This window comes from Vulpes lagopus, chromosome 10 (assembly GCF_018345385.1).
Source record: "Vulpes lagopus strain Blue_001 chromosome 10, ASM1834538v1, whole genome shotgun sequence".
Classification (NCBI taxonomy): domain Eukaryota; kingdom Metazoa; phylum Chordata; class Mammalia; order Carnivora; family Canidae; genus Vulpes; species Vulpes lagopus.
The window spans coordinates 2146229-2165174 of NC_054833.1; the positions used below are offsets into that span (position 1 = coordinate 2146229).

The window sequence follows — 18946 nt, forward strand, 5'->3', positions numbered from 1 at the left end:
CTCCCTGTCATGTTCCTGACCTTACGGGAAAAGCTCTCAGTTTTTCCCCAATAAGAAAGACATTTGGTGTGGGCTTTTCCTCGATTGGTTTTATGGTATTGTGTTCCCTCCCTCCCCACACTGTGAAGAGTTTTGATCCAGAAAGGATGCTGTTCTTTGTTAAATGTTTTTTCTGCGTCTGTTGAGAGGATCCTATGGTTCTTATCCTTTCTTTTATTACTGTAGTGTATCACATTGATTGATATGCAGATGTTGAACCACCCTTGCAGCCCAGGCATAAATCCCACTTGGACATGGTGAATAATCCTTTAATGTACTGTTGAATCCTCCCAGCTAGGGTCTTGGTGAGAATTTTGGCATCCATGTTCATCAGGGATACTGGACCGTAATTCTTCTTTTGGGTGGGGTCTTGGTCTGGTTTTGCGATCAGAGTAATGCTGGCCTCACAGAGAGCATTGGAAATTTCCCTTCCATTACTATTTTTTGAAACAGCTTCAAAGAATAGATTAATTCTTCCTGAAACATGTGGTAGAATTCTCCTGGGAAGCCACCTGGTCCTGGACTCTTGTTTGTTGGAAGATTTTTGATGACTGCTTCCATTTCCTTGCTGGTTATGGGTCTGTTCAGGTTTTCTGTGTCTTCCTGTTTCAGTTTTGATAGGAAGGGATCCATTTCTTCCAGATTGCCTAGTTTGTTGGCATATAGTTGCTCAGAATGTGTTCTTATAGTTGTTTGTATTTCTCTGGTGCTGGTCGTGATCTGTCTTCTTTCATTCACCATCTTATTTCTTTGGGTCCGTTCTCTTTTTTGAAAAGTCTGGCCAGCGGTTTATCGATCTTATTAATTCTGTCAAAGAACCAGCTCCTGATTTCATTGATCTGTTCTACTGTTCCTTTGGTTTCTATTTCATTGATTTCTGCTCTGATCTTTATGAATTCTCTTCTCCTGCTGGTTTTAGGCTTTAATCTTCTGTTCTTTTCCAGCTCCTTTAGGTGTAAGGTTAGGTTGTGTATTTAGGACCTTTCTCGTTTCTTGAGAAAGGCTTGTATTGCTATATACTTCCCTCTTAGGATGACCTTTGCTGCATCCCAGATGTTTTGAGCAGTTGTGTTTCCATTTTCATTTGTTTCTATGAGGTTTTTAAAATTGTGCTTTAATTCCCTGGTTTGATTCTTTAACCTCCGTGTATTTGAATTCTTTCCAAATTTCCTCTTGTGATCAAGTTCCAGTTTCAAAGCATTGTGGTCTGAAAGTATGCAGGGAAGGATCCCAATCTTTTGGTATCAGTTGAGACCCAATTTGTGACCCAGTATGTGATCTGCTGTGGAGAATGTTCCATGTGCACCCGAGAAGAATGTGTATTCTGTTGCTGTAGGATGGAATGCTCTGAAGATATCTGTGAAGTCCATTTTGTGCAGTGTGTCATTCAAAGCCCTTGTGCCCTTGTGGATCTTCTGCTTAGATGATCTGGCCATTACAGTGAGTGGTGTGTTAAAGTGCCTACTATTATTGTATGACTATCAATGTGTTCCTTTAATTTTGTTATTAATTGGCCTATAGGGGGCCTGGGTGGCTCCGTCGGGTAAGCGTCTGATTTTGGCTCAGGTCATGATGCCAGGATCCTCAGATCGAGCCCTGACTGGGCTCCCTGTTCGATGGGGAGTCTGCTTCTCCCTCTCCTGCTCCCCCTGCTTGTGTCCCCCACCTCTATTTCTGTCAAATAGATAGATAGATAGATAGATAGATAGATAGATAGATAGATAGATAGATGATAGATAAAATCTTAAAAGAAAATTGGCTCCTATAATTGGCTACTCCGACATTAGAGGCATTAATATTTATAATTGTTCAATTTCCTTATTGAATAGACCTTTTAATTATGGTATAGTGTCCTCCTTCATCTCTTATTGCAGTCTTTGGTTTAAAATCTAATTTGTCTCATATAAAAAATTGCCACTCCAGCTTTTTTTTTATACCCATTAGCATGATAAATGGTTTTTCACTCCCTTGCTTTCAATCTGGAGTTTTCTTTGTGTCTAAAATGAGTCTCTTGTAGATAGCATATCGATGGCTCTTGCTTTTTTATCCACTCTGATACTCTGTGTCTTTTGATTGGGGCATTTGGCTTGTTTACATTTAGAGTAATTATTGAAAGATATGAATGTAGTGCCATTGTATTACCTGTAAAGTCCCTGTTTCACTGCATTGTCTCTGTTCCTTTCTTGTCTGTGTTTCTTCTGGGCTCTCTTTTTGCTTAAAGTTCCCCCTTTAGTACTGCTTGCAGGGCTGGTTTAGTGATCACAAATCCTTTTAGTTTCTGTTTGTCCTGGAAGCTTTCTATCTCTCCTTCTTTTTTCAATGATGACCTTGATACATAAAATATTCTTAAGTATTCTTGGCTGCATATTCTTCTTGTTTAGCACCCTGAATATATCATGCCAGCCCTTTCTGGCCTGGTAGGTCTCTTTGGATACATCTGCTGCCAGTCTAATGTTTCTCTCCTTGTCAGTTCTGGGCTCTTTGTTCCAAGCTGCTTTCAGGATTTTTCTCTTTGTGTCTGAAATTTGCAAGCTTTGCTATTACATGTTGATATATTGACCTGTTTTTTATTGATTTTGAGGAAGGTTCTCTGTGCCTCCTGGCACTTGAGTGCCTGTTTCTTTCCCCAGATGAGGGAAGATCTCTGCTATAATTTGCTCAAATATGCCTTCTGCCCCCTCCTTCCTTTTTCTAGGATCCCAATTATCCTAATATTGTTTTGCTTTATGGTATCACTCATCCCTTGAATTCTCCTGTCATAGTCCAGTGGTTGTTTCTCTCGCTTTTCCTCAGCTTCTTTATTCTCCATCGTTTTGTCTTCTATATCACTACTTCTCTGTTATGCCTCATTTATCCTAGCAGTTAGAACCTTCATTTTTTATTGCATCTCACTAAGATTAGCCTTTTTTATTTCAACTTGATTAGATATCAGTTGTTTTATTTCTCCAGAAAGGCATTCTCTAGTGTCCTCTGTGTGTTTTTAAGCCCAGCTATTATCTTGATGGTCATTATTCTGAACTCTCGCTCCAGCCTCTTACTTATATCCATGCTGATTAGGTTCCGGGCAGTCAGTACTACCTCTCGTTCTCTTTGTTGCAGTGAGATTTTCCATCTTGTCATTCTGTCCAGAGAAGAATAGATGAATGAGAGAACAGAATATAAAAATATCAAGAATGACCCCAGAGAAATACACTAAACAAATCAGAAGAGACCCAAAAACAATAAAAAGGTTAAAAAAGGAGATAATAGAATTAGAGAGCTGAAGAGAGCAGAGCAGTACACTGGATCCTATGTGTATTTTGGTCTGTTTGTTAGGAAATTGCATCCCAGAATGATAAGAGGAAACCTTGTATATATACAAAAATAAAATTAGATACAACGAAAGGATAGAATGTAAGTGTAAAAATGGAAATTAAAAGACAAAATGAGAACAATATTATCAGCCAGTTGAACAGAACAGAGCAATATTCTATATCCAAGGTACATTTTGGTCTGTTTTTAGAGTAATTTATCCAAAGGAAAGAGAAGATAGAATGACTTACATGTATACAGAAGTAAAATTAGGTAAAATGAAAGAATAGAATGTAACTGTAAAAATGAAAGTTAAAAAAGATTTGCAGAAAGTGGTCACTTTTCTATTTGTAGAAGTGCTGCAATTCTTCCCTTAGATCTCTGGTTGATTTCACAGGGTGTTCAGAATGATTTGATAGCTCTCTGGCTGAATTTCTGGGATCAGACAAAACTATGTTCTCCTCTTGCTCTGCCATCTCTGAATCAAGTGGCTTACATTTTCTTCCTGCATTTTCTAGTTATAAAATATATCATTCATACAAAAATATATGTCTGACTTAATGAAGAATAAAATGAACAATTGCATTTTTACCACTCAGATAAAAAAAATGTCTTTCTGATGTCTCTGAAGCTCCCACCTGGCTTCCTTTCTGTTTATTTGCTGAGTACTTAACTTGTGCTCTGATTCGTCAATACTTTTCTCTCATTTAACTTTGTTTCTCTGCATTGTTTTGCATCCTTCACTTTCCTAAGAGTGTGCTAGCCAAGGTATTAGAGTTTTGTTTAAAACAGTCTCATAGACTATCATCATACATTATCGTTCTGCTGATTTCCTTTCTTCTAAAGCTCTGCCTCTTCCTTCTTCCTCTGAACTCAAACTTTAAATATTTTTCTTTCCTGTTTCTCTTTCTGTTTTGAATGATCTCCTTTGATGTTTTTTGTCTGTATTTTCTTTTCTTCTTGTAGACTGAGGTAGGTGGGTACCAAAATGTATTTTTGTGTCTTTTTAAAACATTAATAGATGAGGATGCTTTTCTTCCTCACCGTGGATTACTAGTCTCTGCCACTTAATAATAGATTAATTTTTATATTCACATACTGAAAATAGATATTAATAATAACTTACAAGAACTCTTAATATAGTTACCCTGTTAACTCTTTAACTGCCATATGTGTCATAAAAATCTTTTTCATATTTTTTTACTTAGCAATATAATTTAGTTGGTATTCTCTCAAACAATGTGAGATTGGAACAAATGAGATATCATAATTATAGATTTGTTTATGTGATAGAACATATTATCTATTTAAATAAGTATTAAATATTTCTTCTTAAAGGACCTGACTTACTCATTCTATACCTTCTGCAGACTTAAGAACCTCTTAAACATGACAAGAAGGATGTTAAGTAAATATGAAAATGGAGAGCTTCCTTTCTATGGAGATTTAAAAACCAGTCAAACGGAAATGGATATTCAGATTAATATGCTAAAACAGAAGGTAATTTTTAATTAGTTTTGGGACTCTAAAATCATTGGGAAATAAATCCCTCTGTGCTTTGAGCAGTAAAATACAGATTTTTCTATTAATCTTACATACTTGATATATATTTTTGGTAATAACTTTATTGAGATATAATGAACATAAGATGCATATTCAAAGACTACCACAATCCATTTTAGAACATTTTGTCACCGTAAAAATAAACCCTATGCCCTTTAACTGTCACCTCATGCTAGTTTCCCCCTCCCTATTCTTCTTAGCCATAGGTAGTCACTATTCTACTCTCTGTCTCTATCGATTTGCTGCTGATTTTGGACATGTCATCTCAATGGAATCACCAAATATTTTATCTTTTCTGACTGCCTTCTTTCCTTTAGCACATCTTTAGATTATTTTGTAGTATGTGTCAGTGCTTTATTATTTTTTATTGCTGGATAATATCCCACTGTATGGACAGCCCACATTTTATTTATGTATTTATCATTTGGTGGATATTTGGATTGTTTTGCGTCTAGGCTGTCGTTAACAATGCTATTGTGAATACTCATGTACAAGTTTTTTTTATGTACAAGTTTTTGCATGAACATTTTATTTCTCTTCGGTATATACTTATAAATGGAATTGTTAGTTCATATGGTAACTGACCTTTAACATTTTTGTTTTAAACCTTTGAGGAACTGCCAGACTATTTTCCAAACTGGCTGCACCATTTTACATTTATGTCACCAGTGTTTGAGGATTCTCATTTTCCCTGATTCTTGTCAATGTTTGTCATTATCTGTTGTTTTTGTTATAGCTATCCTATTGGGTGTAAAATGACATGTTGTGGGGGTATTTTCATTTGCTTCAATTTTTTATTTAAATTCTGGTTAACGTATCATGTAATATTGATGTCAGGAGTAGAATTTAGTGATTCCTCATTTAAATACCCAGTGCTGGGCAGCCCTGGTGGCTCAGCGGTTTAGCACCACCTTCAGCCTTCATGATCCTGGAGGCCCGGGATCGAGTCCCACGTCAGGTTCCCTGCATGGAGCCTGCTTCTCCCTCTGGCTGTGTCTCTGCCCCCCCACCCCTCTGTGTCTCTCTTGAATTAAAAAAAAAAAAATACCCAGTGCTCATCAGAACAAGTGTCTTCCTTAATACCCATCACTCATCTAGCCCCCCCTCCCACCTCTACAGCAACACTTAATTTATTCTCTATAGTTGAGAGTCTTTTATGGTTTGCCTCTTTCTCTCTTTTTTCCCCTTCCCCTATGTTCATCTGTTTTTTTTTTTTAATTCCACATATGAGTGAAATTATATGGTATTTGTCTTTCTCTGACTTATTTCACTTAGCATAATACACTTGTTGAGTTCCATCTGTCTTGTGGTTTTAATTTGCATATTTCTTAGAACTGGTGATGTTGAGCATCTCACCTTTATATGTGGTCATTATTCATTTCTATATCTTGCTTAAAGAACTAATCATTTCTTTTGCCCATTTTTATATTGGATTATCTTTTCATTATTGTAAGAGTTATATATATATTCTAACTACTTATCCCTTATCAGGGATATGATTTTCAAATATTTTATTCATCACCTTGCCTTTTCACTTTTTCTTGATGGTTACATTTGAAGCATAGAAGTTTTTATTTTTTTAAATTTTGATGAAATACTTAATCTGTTTCTGTCTTTTGATGCCATATTTAAGAAACTGTTGCCAAATGCAATCACAAACATACACACCTATGTTTTTTCTGTTTTATAATTTTAGCTCTTAATATTTCGTGTTAATTTTGTATATATGTTATGAGGTAGAGGTCTGATTTTATTACTTTGTGTGTGGATATCCATTTGTCTCAGTACCATTTGTATAAAAGGTTAATTCTGGGCTATCAGCCTTCCTGTTTGGAAGTCTTGCTCATCCATCATCTTAAAGTTCACAATTAGATACTCTTTTGACCTGGTTCTTGTGCATACAACACTGGTGCCGATCCTGTTCTTGGCACAGATCCTACATTCTTGGAAAACGCAGTTGCCCACATCCATCTTATTTTACTGAAATAGAGATATGCATAGCGTAGTTTGATAGCTCAATGCATAATTAATGGAATAAACATTTCATTACATTATTTCAAGAATACACCTGTAAAATATCAGGTTGCATCTAATTGAATTATCAGAGACAAATATTAGGTTAGCAATTTGAATTACAAAAGAATTTCAAAGCCAATTTGTATGATATGGAGAAGCATTGTAGTACAATATAAAGATGAGATAGTCTTACTTACCTCCCCACAAAAATAAGCTTGCAGTAAGATAAAGGAGAATTTGTATTTAATTTAAATGTGCCAAAGAACAATACATTTGTTTTGCTAATGAAAAGATTAGAAATTATTCCATAATGTTCTCCTTATTTCATCACTGATGAAGGGAGAATGAAGATTATTGATTTAAAAGCACTCAATGCTGCCTCTTTCTTTTAGAATTGCAGTTAATTGAAATCAGATAAAAGGTTCCGTTTTGCTTATTAAACTTTTACTAGTTGTTCAGCTGTTATACTTCAAATCATATGTCTCTCTGCTTGCCAGTCTTTGTTCTCCCTTAACTTAAAGGGAAATTCAAAAGAAATGTTCCTGCTTAGTTTTAATAATTTGTAATTGAAGGGATTCTTTAGAAAAATGTCTTAGAGAAAGGAAGATGGTGGCAGGGTAGGAGGAGCCTAGACTCACCTCGTCCCACTAATACAACTAGATACCTATCAACTCATCCTACATACCCCAGAAATCTACCTGAATACTGACAGAACAAAGGCCACAACTAAAGAGAGAGAAGAGGCCACTTCAAAGAAAGTCGGAAGTACAGAGACATAGTTTAGAAGAGAAAGAGATCCTATGTGCAGCAGATGGGAGGGAGTAGTGGTCACAGGGAAGGGCAGGAGAGAAGAACACCTGGGAATGCACATAGCCACTGGCTTGGAAAAGGAGAGTGGCTGAATTTCCGCAGTTCTTGCAATGAAGGGGGCTTAAAGCCTGGAATTTTAAAGGTTATTGGGCTTGGCTGGGGTAGAATCTGTAGGGCACTATGCTTGGAGAGAGGCGGCAGGCAATCTACCTCGGAGCATACAGCATGGAAATAATGATCTGAAGAGTACCAGGGGCACAGAGTGGAGAGATTACTCACTCTTCTCAGACCATGTCCCTGAGAGGCAGTGTTCATGGAGACATGTCTCTGGGAACAAAGGAACCAGCTGGCTGGTGCCATTTCCCTCCCCTGACCCTGAGCACAAACACAGAGCCACCTGTGGGAATCAGTGCCACTCTGACACCAGCTGCCTAACTTGCTTACACCAACCACCACCCGTTTGCACTCCAGGGGAACTGCCCTTTTCAATCATGCTTGCCTCAGTTCCAGCACAGCAAGCCCTTCCCCCAGAAGACCAGTACAAACCCCTGCCGACACCATGTGTCCCGACCAGAGTTTTGCAGGGTCTCAGTTCCAGTGGAGTGTGACAGGTCTCATTTCGCAAGCTAGTTAAAACCTGCTAGATTCAGGCCAAGTACCAAACACTGCCCGCAGCAGATACTGAGAGCCTATCTCTCAGATGACTGGCCTGAGGGATAGAGGAGCCAGAACCCAGTAGCAGAGTGCATGCCGCACACCCTGGAGACCCTCCCTGAAGCACCAGGCCCTGGGCACTACGGGACCATTTTCAGTGGTCCATTACTTTCAGGAACAAGTGACATAACTGGCTTTTCTAACCCAGAGAAACTGGCAGAGACCTAGACAAAATGAGAAGACAGAGGAATTTATCTCAAATGAAAGAACAGGATAATGCCACAGTACCAGAGATTAAAGTGAGACTGATATAAATAACGTGCCTGGTGGAGGATTTAAAGCAGTGACCATAAGGATGTTCAGTGGACTTGAGTAAAGAATGGAAGACATCAGTGAGACCCTTACAACAGAGATAAAAGAGTTAAAAAAGAATCCGAGATGAAGAGTGCAATAAATGCAATTAGAAACACACCTGATGCAGTGAACATCAGACAGGAGGAAGCAGAGGAACAAATTAATGACCTAGAAGACAAAGTAATGGAAAGCAAGGAAGCTGAATAAGAGAGAGAAAGAAGAATTACGCAAAATGAGATTTGACCTAGGGAAATCAGTGACTCCATCAAATGTAGTAATATTCATATTATAAGAGTCCCAGTAAAAGAAGAGAGAGAGAAGGGGTAAGAAAATTTATTTGAAGCAAGAATAGCTGAAAACTTCTCTAATCTGGGGATGGCAACAGATACCAAGATCTAAGAGGCACAGAAAAAACCTCCCATCAAAATCAACAAAAGCAGGCCCACATCAAAACACATTGTAATTAAATTTGCAAAATACACCAATCAAGAAAACAAAAGGAGGAAAACAAATCAAAAGCTTCGATGAGTAATCTCTTAAGGTTACTGGGGGTTTTTTCAACAGAAACTTTGTAAGCCAGAAGAGAGTGGCATGATATATTCAATGTGGTGGGAAAAATCTGCAGCCAAGAGTACTCTATTGAGCAAGCCTATTACCTAGAATAGAAGGACAGATAGAGTTTTCCAGACAAACAAAAACTAAAGGAGTTTGTGAAACTAGCCCTGCAAGAAATATTAAACACACACACACACACACACACACACACACACACCAAAACCAAAGGCAAAACCACTAATAAACATGCAAAGAAGAGAACAAAATCCAAATATATCACTAAAGAAAATCAGCAAAACATCAAAGACACAAAAAAGAATCAGAGAAAATTTCCAGAAACAACCACAAAACAAGTTGTAAAATGACACATACATATCTATCAATAATTGCTTTGGATGTAAATGGACTAAATGCTCCAATCAAAAGACATAAGATGTCAGAATGGATTAAAAAACAAGTCTACATTCTGCCTATAAGAGACTCCTTTTAGACTTAAAGATACCTGCAGATTGAAAGTGAGATGAAGAAACCTTTATCATGCCAATAGATGTCAAAAGAAAGAATAGCAATACTTATATCAGAGAAAATAGATTTCAAAACAAAGCTGTAACAAGAGATAAAGAAGGGCCTTATAACAAAGTGGACAAACAGGAGATCTATCAATTGTAAATATTTATGTACCTAACATGGGAGCACCCAAATACATAAAACAATTAATGACAAACATGAAAGAACTATTTGGTAATAATACAAGAAAATTGTATGGCACTTTATTTTTATTTTAAAAGTATATTTTAATTGGAATTAGTTGTTTTTATTCCTAGTCACAAAAGTATCCATGAACACAGTGTACAATTTGGATATTTTAGGAAGGCATAGAAATCCCTAATTCAGTACTTTAACACCCCATTTATATAAATCGGCAGAAAGTCAACAAGGAAACAGTGGCTTTAAATGACACACTGGGCCATGGGCGATGGACTAAAGAGATATTCAGAATGTTCCATCCTTAAACAGCAGAATACAGATCTGGAATATTCTCTAGAATAGATCATGTATTAGGCCACAAAACAGGCCTTAATAAGTACAAAAAGATTGAAGTCCTACCATGCACCTTTCCTGACCACAATACTATGAAACTAGAAGTCAACTACAAAAAACAGTCTGGAAAGACCACAAAAACATGGAGGTGAAATAACATCCATCTATCAATGAGTGGGCCAACCAGGAAATAAAAGAAGGAATTTCAAAATACATGGAAACAAGTGAAAATGAAAATTCAATTTTCCAAAACCTTTAAGATGCAGCCAAAGTGATTCTAAGATGGAAGTATATATAGCAATACAGGCCTACCTCAAGACACAAGAAAAATCTCAAACCACCTGACCTTACACATAAAGCAGCTAGAAAAAGAACAACAGCTAGAAAAAGAACAACAAACGAACCCTAAAGCCAGCAGAGGAAGAAAATAATAAAAATTAGAGCAAAAATAGGGGTGTCTGGGTGCCTGAGTTGGTTAAGCGGCCAACTCTTGATTTTGGCTCAGGTCATGTTCTCAGGGTCCTGGAGTTGAGCCCTGCTTCAGACTCCAACCTCAGTCTACTGGAGGATTCTCTCTCTCCCTTTTCCTTTGCCCGGTGCCCCCCGCCTTCTATAAAAAATATTAGAGTGGAAATAAATGATATAGAAACTAAACACAAATAAAAATAGAACAGATCAACAGTAGCTGGTTCTTTGAAAAATTTAATAAAATTGATAAGGCTCTAGCCATAGTTCTCAAAAAGAAAAGGGAAAGGACCCAAATAAAATCACAAATGACACAGGAGAAATACCAATAATGCAGAAATGCAAACAATTATAAGGGAATATTATGAAAAATATATGCCAACAAATTGGACAACCTAGAAGAAATGGATAAATTCCTAGAAACATATAAATTATGAAAACTGAAGCAGGAAGAAATTAGAGCAGACCAATAACCAGCAGACAACTTGAATCACTAATCCAAAAACTCAGAACAAACACAAGTCCAGGACCAGATGGCTTCAGAGGCAAATTCTACCAAGCATTTAAAGAAAGAGTTAGTACACATTCTTTTCAATCCGTTCCAAAATACAGAAAAGGAAGGAAAACTTCCAAATTCATTTGATGAGGCCAGCATTACCCTGATACCAAGACCAGATAAAGACACCACAAAGAGAATTACAGGCCAATTTTCTAGTGCAAAAATCCTTAACAAAATAGTAGCAAACTGAATCTAACAATACATTAAGAAAATCACCGCCATGATCAAATGGGATTTATTCCTGGGTTACACGGGTGATTCAGTATCTGCAAATCAATCAGTGTGATGCACCATATTAATAAAAGAAAGGAGAAGAATCATCATCATTTCCATAGATGTAGGAAAAGCATTTGATGAAGTACAATATCCATGCATGATAAAAACCCTCCACAAAGTAGGTTTAAGAGGGAACATACCTCAACATAATAAAGGGAATATATGAAAAAATGCACAGATAATGTCATCATAAATGGGGAAAAACCAAGAGAAAAAGTTCATGTCTGGTGTTGTTGATGCTGGCTGTTGCCTAGATTTATAGTTAGGGCAGGCAGCCAAAATGCTTACACTGGCACACCTGGACTCTCTTTGTGGCCTGAGCCTCCTCACAAGAGGAGGGGCTAAATTCCAAGTAAGCAGGCTGAGATACAGAACAGGGCAGAAGCTGTGTTGCCTTTCGTAGCCTAGCCTTGGAATACACACAACATCACATTGACCATATTCTGTTCGTTAGTAGCAAGTCACTAAGGTTAGCCCACAGTCTTTTTGTTTTGTCTTAATGGAATATTTTAAAACCTATGGACACATAAAGAACACAATTTTTAGTGTAATTTACCCACCGGCCACAGTGTTCTGTATTCCTTTCACATGAAAAATACACTCACCTCCTCCCAGTACCTCCCACAAATCTCAGTTATCATGGCATCGGGTTCAGGATGGAGTCCAAGATCTTGCCATCTTAATCAGGTGCAGCGGGGATAAGGTGCCAGGGTTATGTTGTCTAAATTTTAGTCCCTTGAGTGCAGGTTCTCTCAATAGGAATGAAGACTTGAGAATTAAAGAGAACAGTTCTCTACTATTGAAAACACAACATTCTGGTAACTTGCTAAAGACTCTTCCATTCAGAAAGAAGATGGAAATCACACTAGTCCATAGCAGGTTTGAAATGCAGCCTGATGCATGCTATCAGTTCTTCAGTGAGACTTAGTCTTAACCATGGAAATTTTTCTCCATGGCTCTTTGCTGTCTATCCTCTCTGAGCTCTTGGTTCTGTCCTTAAAGAAATGACCTGTGTTTGCAGCTGTGTTTTCAGCCTGCTGCCTCCCTGTGGGGACTTCTAAGACCCAAAGGCCTATTTTCAGTCTGTGCTATCTAGGTCTCTTTTAGTCCAAGCTCGCAAACAGTGTTTTTGATGCTATAATTTTCTTAACTTCTTGAGTTTTTCTGTGAAAATCAATGGATTTTATGTCAGTAGAAAAGCCACTCTCCCGGGTCTTTTTGAGATAAACTTTTCAACTGGGCTCTCCTGTGAAGCTCATACTCTTAAGATCCTTAAAGAAATTTGAGGCATACCTGAAATCCTTCTGAGGTCTTAACAAAAGGTTTTATAATCTTGGCTTCATCCATAGGCCATGTTTTCCCGGATTTGCTCTTGACCCAGAATGCATTTCTTTATTTTAGCATTATTTGACAATTCAGCATATGGAAAGGCTATAAATGTGGAAAAAATATTTGAACCCAGTTAGTCCGGGTCTTTCATACTGCATAGACCTTGTTTAGTTTATCTTTTGTGTCCGTTTTACTTTCAAGTGGTTTGTGGCGCGAGTTCCTTTTCCTCTAGTGTCATTTTCTTCACTTGCCTGGAACCTTTGCTGTCAGCCTCTTCAAGGGCCATCAGGTTTCCATTAACAGTCTGTTGGAAGCCCTTTTGGTTTTCATTCTTACTCTTCCCTACATCCTTTCAGTTTCTACCTACCTCTGGGTTCAAAGGAGGTTCAGGTTTAAATTTTTTAATGGCAGCACCCCAAGTTTAATATCAGTATCTGTGCCAGTTATTTATTGCGGCATAATAAACCACCTCAAAACCTAGTTGCTCAAAACAGCATTTATTTGGTTCACAAGTGTTTAGTTTAGGCAAAGCTGAGTAAGGCCAACTCATTTCTTCTTCATTTGGTGTCAGCTGAGATGACTGGAAGCTGGGGACTAGAATCATCTAAAATCATGTTCATGCAAATGTTTGGCTGTTGAGGCTGGCTTTTGGCAAGGACGTTAGCTGGGTCAGTCTCAGCTGAAATGTCTACATGAAGACACACCAGGTGGCCTGGGCTTCCCCATAGCAGCTAGATTCTAAGGGTTAGTTTCCCTAGAAGAAGAATGTCAATGGAAGCTATATCACATTTTTTAACCTAGCCTTAAAAATCACACAGCAGTTCTGCCGAATTCTATTCACTGGAAACCAGTTACTAAGGTCAGCACATTTTAAGGGGAGGGATTATCATGGGAGAAGTGTCAAAGAATTTATAAAACCACCACATCCACTCACCCTGTCTTATCAGTCATATCCAGAAGAAAGAAGTTCTTCCCAACTCAGCATCACTGAAACTCTGTCAGGTTTTTGGTTGTTTTTGGTGCTTAGTATGTTCCCTTGTTTTGTGGGAAGTAACAGAGGATTATAAGATAATACTATTCAATTAGGTATTCTTTTTTTTTTTTTTTGTCCAAAAGTATATGGTTCATCTCACTAAGTTTTTATACTGAGAGGTGTGATTTCTTAACCCTGAGAATCATTTCTCCTGGGAATGCAATTCAAATTAATGTAAATCATTTGTAATTCAGAAAAAGGCTTGTGGCATTAGAATCAGTATTTATAGATTCAATAATTAGAGTCTTATTTTCAAAGTCTTCTCTTAGGAAGCATTTATTGGTTCAGACCTACATAAGTCAATATGATATTACTAAAACTTCTTAAAAATTAATGGGAGTATTCATTGGGACACCCGAGTGGCTCAGTGGTTTGAGTATCTGTCTTTGGTTCAGGGCATGATCCTAGGGTCTTGGGATCGAGTCCTTCATTGGGCTCCCTGTGGAGCTTGTCCCTCTGCCTATATCTCTGCCTCTCTCTATGTGTCTCATGAATAAATAATTTTAAAAAATTATGGTGTGTTAGGATGGGGGAAGGGGCAAGAGACTTTCTTTTCTTTTTTAAAATTTTATTTGAATTCAATTTGCCTATATAAGAGACTTTATACTAAGAGGTGACTTACAGTTATTTTATGGAGGAAAGATCTGAAGCAGTCATAGAAAAATAAAAGCATAAAATGAAGTACAAATGTTGTGTGGCAAAGACAATGATAGCAGAGATCTTTTTTAGTAACTCCTAGTGGTTTTAACTTTGTTCTTAATTTTCTAAGTTCTTCAAGGTTTCACATTTTAAGACTACTACAATATAGATTATATTTTATTGCAAATGAGTTTATTTTAAAATGGGAGCACCTGGCTGACTTACGCTTTAGAGCATGTGACTCTTTTTTTTTTTTTTAAGATTTTATTTATTTGTTCATGGGAGGCACAGAGACACAGAGAGAGGCAGAGACACAGGCAGAGGGAGAAGCAGGTCCCATGCAGGGAGCCTGATGTGGGACTTGATCACGGGTCTCCAGGATCACGCCCCAGGCTGACGGTGGCACTAAACCACTGAGCCACCAGGGCTGCCTGAGCATGTGACTCTTGATCTTGGCATTAAGAATTTGAGGCTACGGTTCAGTTCAGAGACTTAAAAATAAAATGTTTAAAAATAATGTTGGTTATAGTTTTTAGTTAAACTATTTTCACTCCACTTCCAAACTGTATTGTTCTATTCATGCAGATTGGTGATCTTAGAGCAAGACTGGAAACTGAATCTTCAAGATGTCTACACCTGGATGCAAAAAATCAAGTTCTTCAACAGGAGTTATTATCTATGAAAGCAACAGAGAGGAAATGTGAAAAACTAAAACAGATTAAAAAGAAGTTGGAACAAAAAGTAGTAAACCTCAGAAGTCATGTAGAAGTCAATGTGGTAGAACGCAGTCAAGTAGAAAAGTATAAACGGGAGATTGAAGAGAGAGCAAGATTGGTTATAGTAGAAAAATTAAAAGAAGTCAATCTATTTTTACAGGTTAATTTATTAATCTGTGATATGCTTGCATTTATTTCACTACAAATTACACTTTGGTTATATGCATTGTGTATGTTTCCTCTGCTTCCTTTACAGCAATCTGTTTGGTAGATTTCTGGAGGCATTCATTCCTCCCTGTAAAGATTTCTGTTTTCATCATTATTCTCACTAAATTGATCTCCTGAGAGTCACTTTATTTTTAAGACCAGTTTGTAAGAATCAAGACTATTAAGAGGAAAGGAAAAAAATTGTGATTTAAAACTTTTACCGTGGAGTGTCTGGGTGGCTTAGCTGCTTAACCAGCTGACTCTTGATCTCAGCTCAGGTCTTGGTCTCATGCTTGTGAAATCAAGCCCTGCACTGGGCTCCGTATTCCATTCCTGGGTTCTTCTTCTTCTTTTAAGATTCTATTTTTTTATTTACTTATTTATTTATTGAGCATGAGCAGGGGGATTGGCAGAGGGAGAGAAAGAATCCTGGGCAGATTCCATACTGGGTGTGACACAGGGCTTGGCCTCAGGACCCCTGAGAACATGCTCTGAGCAGAAATCAAGAAGCGGGTTATTCTCAAGTTGTATTATGCACTTTTTAAAATTTTTAATTGATTCTCTTGTTCTTTGAAGTATCAGATTGCATGAGTACTAATATAAGAATGATTAAACTTTATTTTTATCATTCAGATTTAATTCAGGTGACATTGATGATAAATATTTTACACTTCAGCTTTTTTTATTTAAAATTGCTCTCTGAATCATTGACTCCCAACTAAAGGAAAGAAATATACTATAATTACTCAAGTTTTAGCTGTTTTAAAACTGTGCTTTTAATTTGCTTTAGACACAAGCAGCATCTCAAGAAAACTTAGAACAGTTAAGAGAAAGTCATGATGCTTCAATAAGAAGTCAAGTGGCACTCAGAATTAAAGAGCTAGAATCTGAAATATCCAAAATCAAAAATTCTCAAGAAGATAAAGCAGAATTGGAAAAGTACAGGCAACTCTACCTAGAAGAATCAAAAATGCGAATGTCATTGACAGAAAAACTGAGCAAGTAAGTTAAAACAGAATCAATGAAAATAGATTTAGCTTATTAATTTGCCTCTAAAGCATAATTTTTATGGAGATGGGTTCATGAGATGAGTAGGAAGTGAAAGCCAACTGGATAGTATAATTTTGGAAAATAACGTTTGTAAATAAACTTACCATTTTATGTTCATCCAGGACAGTTAGCCTCTTTCCTCCATTTTTTTTTTTTTGGTTTTATATGACTTTATTTTTTTCCCCTTAATATTCTCAGTTAATCTGGTCTCATCATCTTTACAAACTAATTGTTTAAAGCTTTATAATTTGGACAGCATATTATTATAAAATTGTTTGTCAGAATTACCCTAAATAGAAATATTAGTGAGTTTGTTTTTGGAAGATTACATCTTTAACCCAAAAGATCAAGTGTCAATACTGCACATCCTGGCAGATTGGTAAATTAACTTTCTTGATTGTATCTTTGGTATTATTACTAGAGAGCCTTTTTTTTGGGGGGGGGACTATCCTTTGTAGCTTTTCTAATTTATATAAAGGTGTACATGTGAAATACAGAAAGATTCACATATGGGTGAAAGGCAGTATAAATCCCAAAGTGGTGATACCTGGGTGGCTCAGAGGTTGGGTGTCTGCCTTTGGCTCAGGGCATGATCCTGGTCCAGGGATCAAGTCCCGCATCGGGCTTCCTGCAGGGAGCCTGCTTCTCCCTCTGCCTGTGTCTCTGCCTCTCTCTGTGTCTTATGCATAAATAAATAAAATGCTAAAAAATAAATAAATAAATAAATAAATAAATAAATAAATAAATAAATAAATAAATAAAAATCCCAACGTGGCTAAAAATAGCATCATGGTGGGCATGAGGAGGTGTGTGGAAGACAAAAAGGGCAGATTCTACTTCCAGGGCCTTGGTAAGTCTGTTATCAGCTAATTGCCTCTGGAGCTGTTTCAGTCCTTCTGATCACTGCTCTGCCATCTACCTGGCCCCTAGAGGTTGTTGGTCTGAGGTATTCCTCGGTGCGAAACCCTCAATTTCTCTGAGGCAATGAGTGAAATGTACAAGAGTGGTGAAAGCACATCCTTGAAAATGTCTTTGAGGGATGGTTTATTTTTATGTTCTAAACTGGTTTACTAAATATAAATATGTGTAATGGCATCCTCCAGAATCTTGTAGTTACAGCCATTCCAGAAGGTAGCAAGTATTACCTGTCAATCCATGTACATCACGGACAGCCATTTCTTTCCCTCCCCTAATTTGTTAGTTAGGAATCCCTAGAATCATATATACTCCTTTGGAACAGTTTTAAACCTATGATTATATATAGTAGCTCTGCTCTGTCACATTTTCAGCATTAAAACACTGTTTAATGGCACATTCTGTTTACTATTATGGAAACTTAAAAAAATGCAGGTCATTTAGGAATGATTTGGAGAAAAATGAAATACTAAGCATTTGTGTTGTGTAATCTTCACAGGACTAGTGAGAGGCTGGCAGATATCACTACCAAATATCTGGTGGAGAAACAGCAGAACAGACCTTTCCACAGCACTCTTACTATGAGACCAGTCTTGGAACTGCCTTATGTTGGAAATCTGACTAGTAGTTTACTGCTGGATAGAAATGTTACTCCAAGAGAAAATGTAGTGATTCCTACCTCAAGCTCGCGCCCTTCAAATAACAGCATTGATACTTACTTGACCAAGGTCAGTTATATTATCTTTCTTTTCTTGAGTTTCAGATTTCCAATAAAATTTTTGTTTTTACTTTGATGAAATTCTGAGTTAACTGAATAATGCTCAGTAAGTAAAAGTGATACTTGTTTGTGCTAATAAGGAAATAGGACAGAAATTTTATGGTATTTTTTTTAAGTTCCTGGAGCTCTTATTTTCAAGAGATACCTATTATTAATTTTATTCAATAAATACAACTAAACTGTCACATTCTATCTTCTTATTTTTAAAAGATTTTATGTATATGAGAGAGAAGAGACTGTGCTCACAGGGGGAGAGAGGCAGAGAGAGGGGGAGAATCTCAAGCAGACTCCCCACTGAGCGTGGAGCCTGACTCGGGGCTTGATCCCATGACTCCAAGATGATGATCTGAGCTGGAATCAAGAGTTGGATGCTTAACCAACTGAACCACCCAGGCACCCCCAAACATACCCATTTTCTTGAAATGCTATGTTAAATTGGATTTTGGAAAGTAAATATTATTACATACTAACCAGAAGTACACTTAGATGCTTTAACTTATTTTCTGATTAGCAATAGTTTTTATAACAAGTTTGAAGTTTGTTGTAACCCAATTTTTCCACTCCTGTGCATAAGTAAATGATTAGAATCCAAATGCTTAACCATGTAGGGATGTTTATTATTTTAACAATTCCATGGTAAGTCCTTTTTATGAATT

At 37.1% G+C, this 18946-nt stretch overlaps 1 protein-coding gene across 1 annotated transcript in view; it reads left to right on the forward strand.

The window, feature by feature from the left end:
• LOC121499900 (ankyrin repeat domain-containing protein 26-like) overlaps positions 1–18514 on the forward strand; it is a 106547-nt gene extending 88033 nt beyond the window's left edge. Inside the window, exons 28-31 of the mRNA XM_041771145.1 lie at positions 4701–4830; positions 15210–15500; positions 16338–16549; positions 18012–18514. Coding sequence (XP_041627079.1) covers positions 4701–4830; positions 15210–15500; positions 16338–16549; positions 18012–18306 — 928 coding nt within the window. The 3' untranslated portion in view covers positions 18307–18514. The remainder of the gene's footprint in view (positions 1–4700; positions 4831–15209; positions 15501–16337; positions 16550–18011) is intronic.
• Positions 18515–18946: the final 432 nt, after the last annotated feature.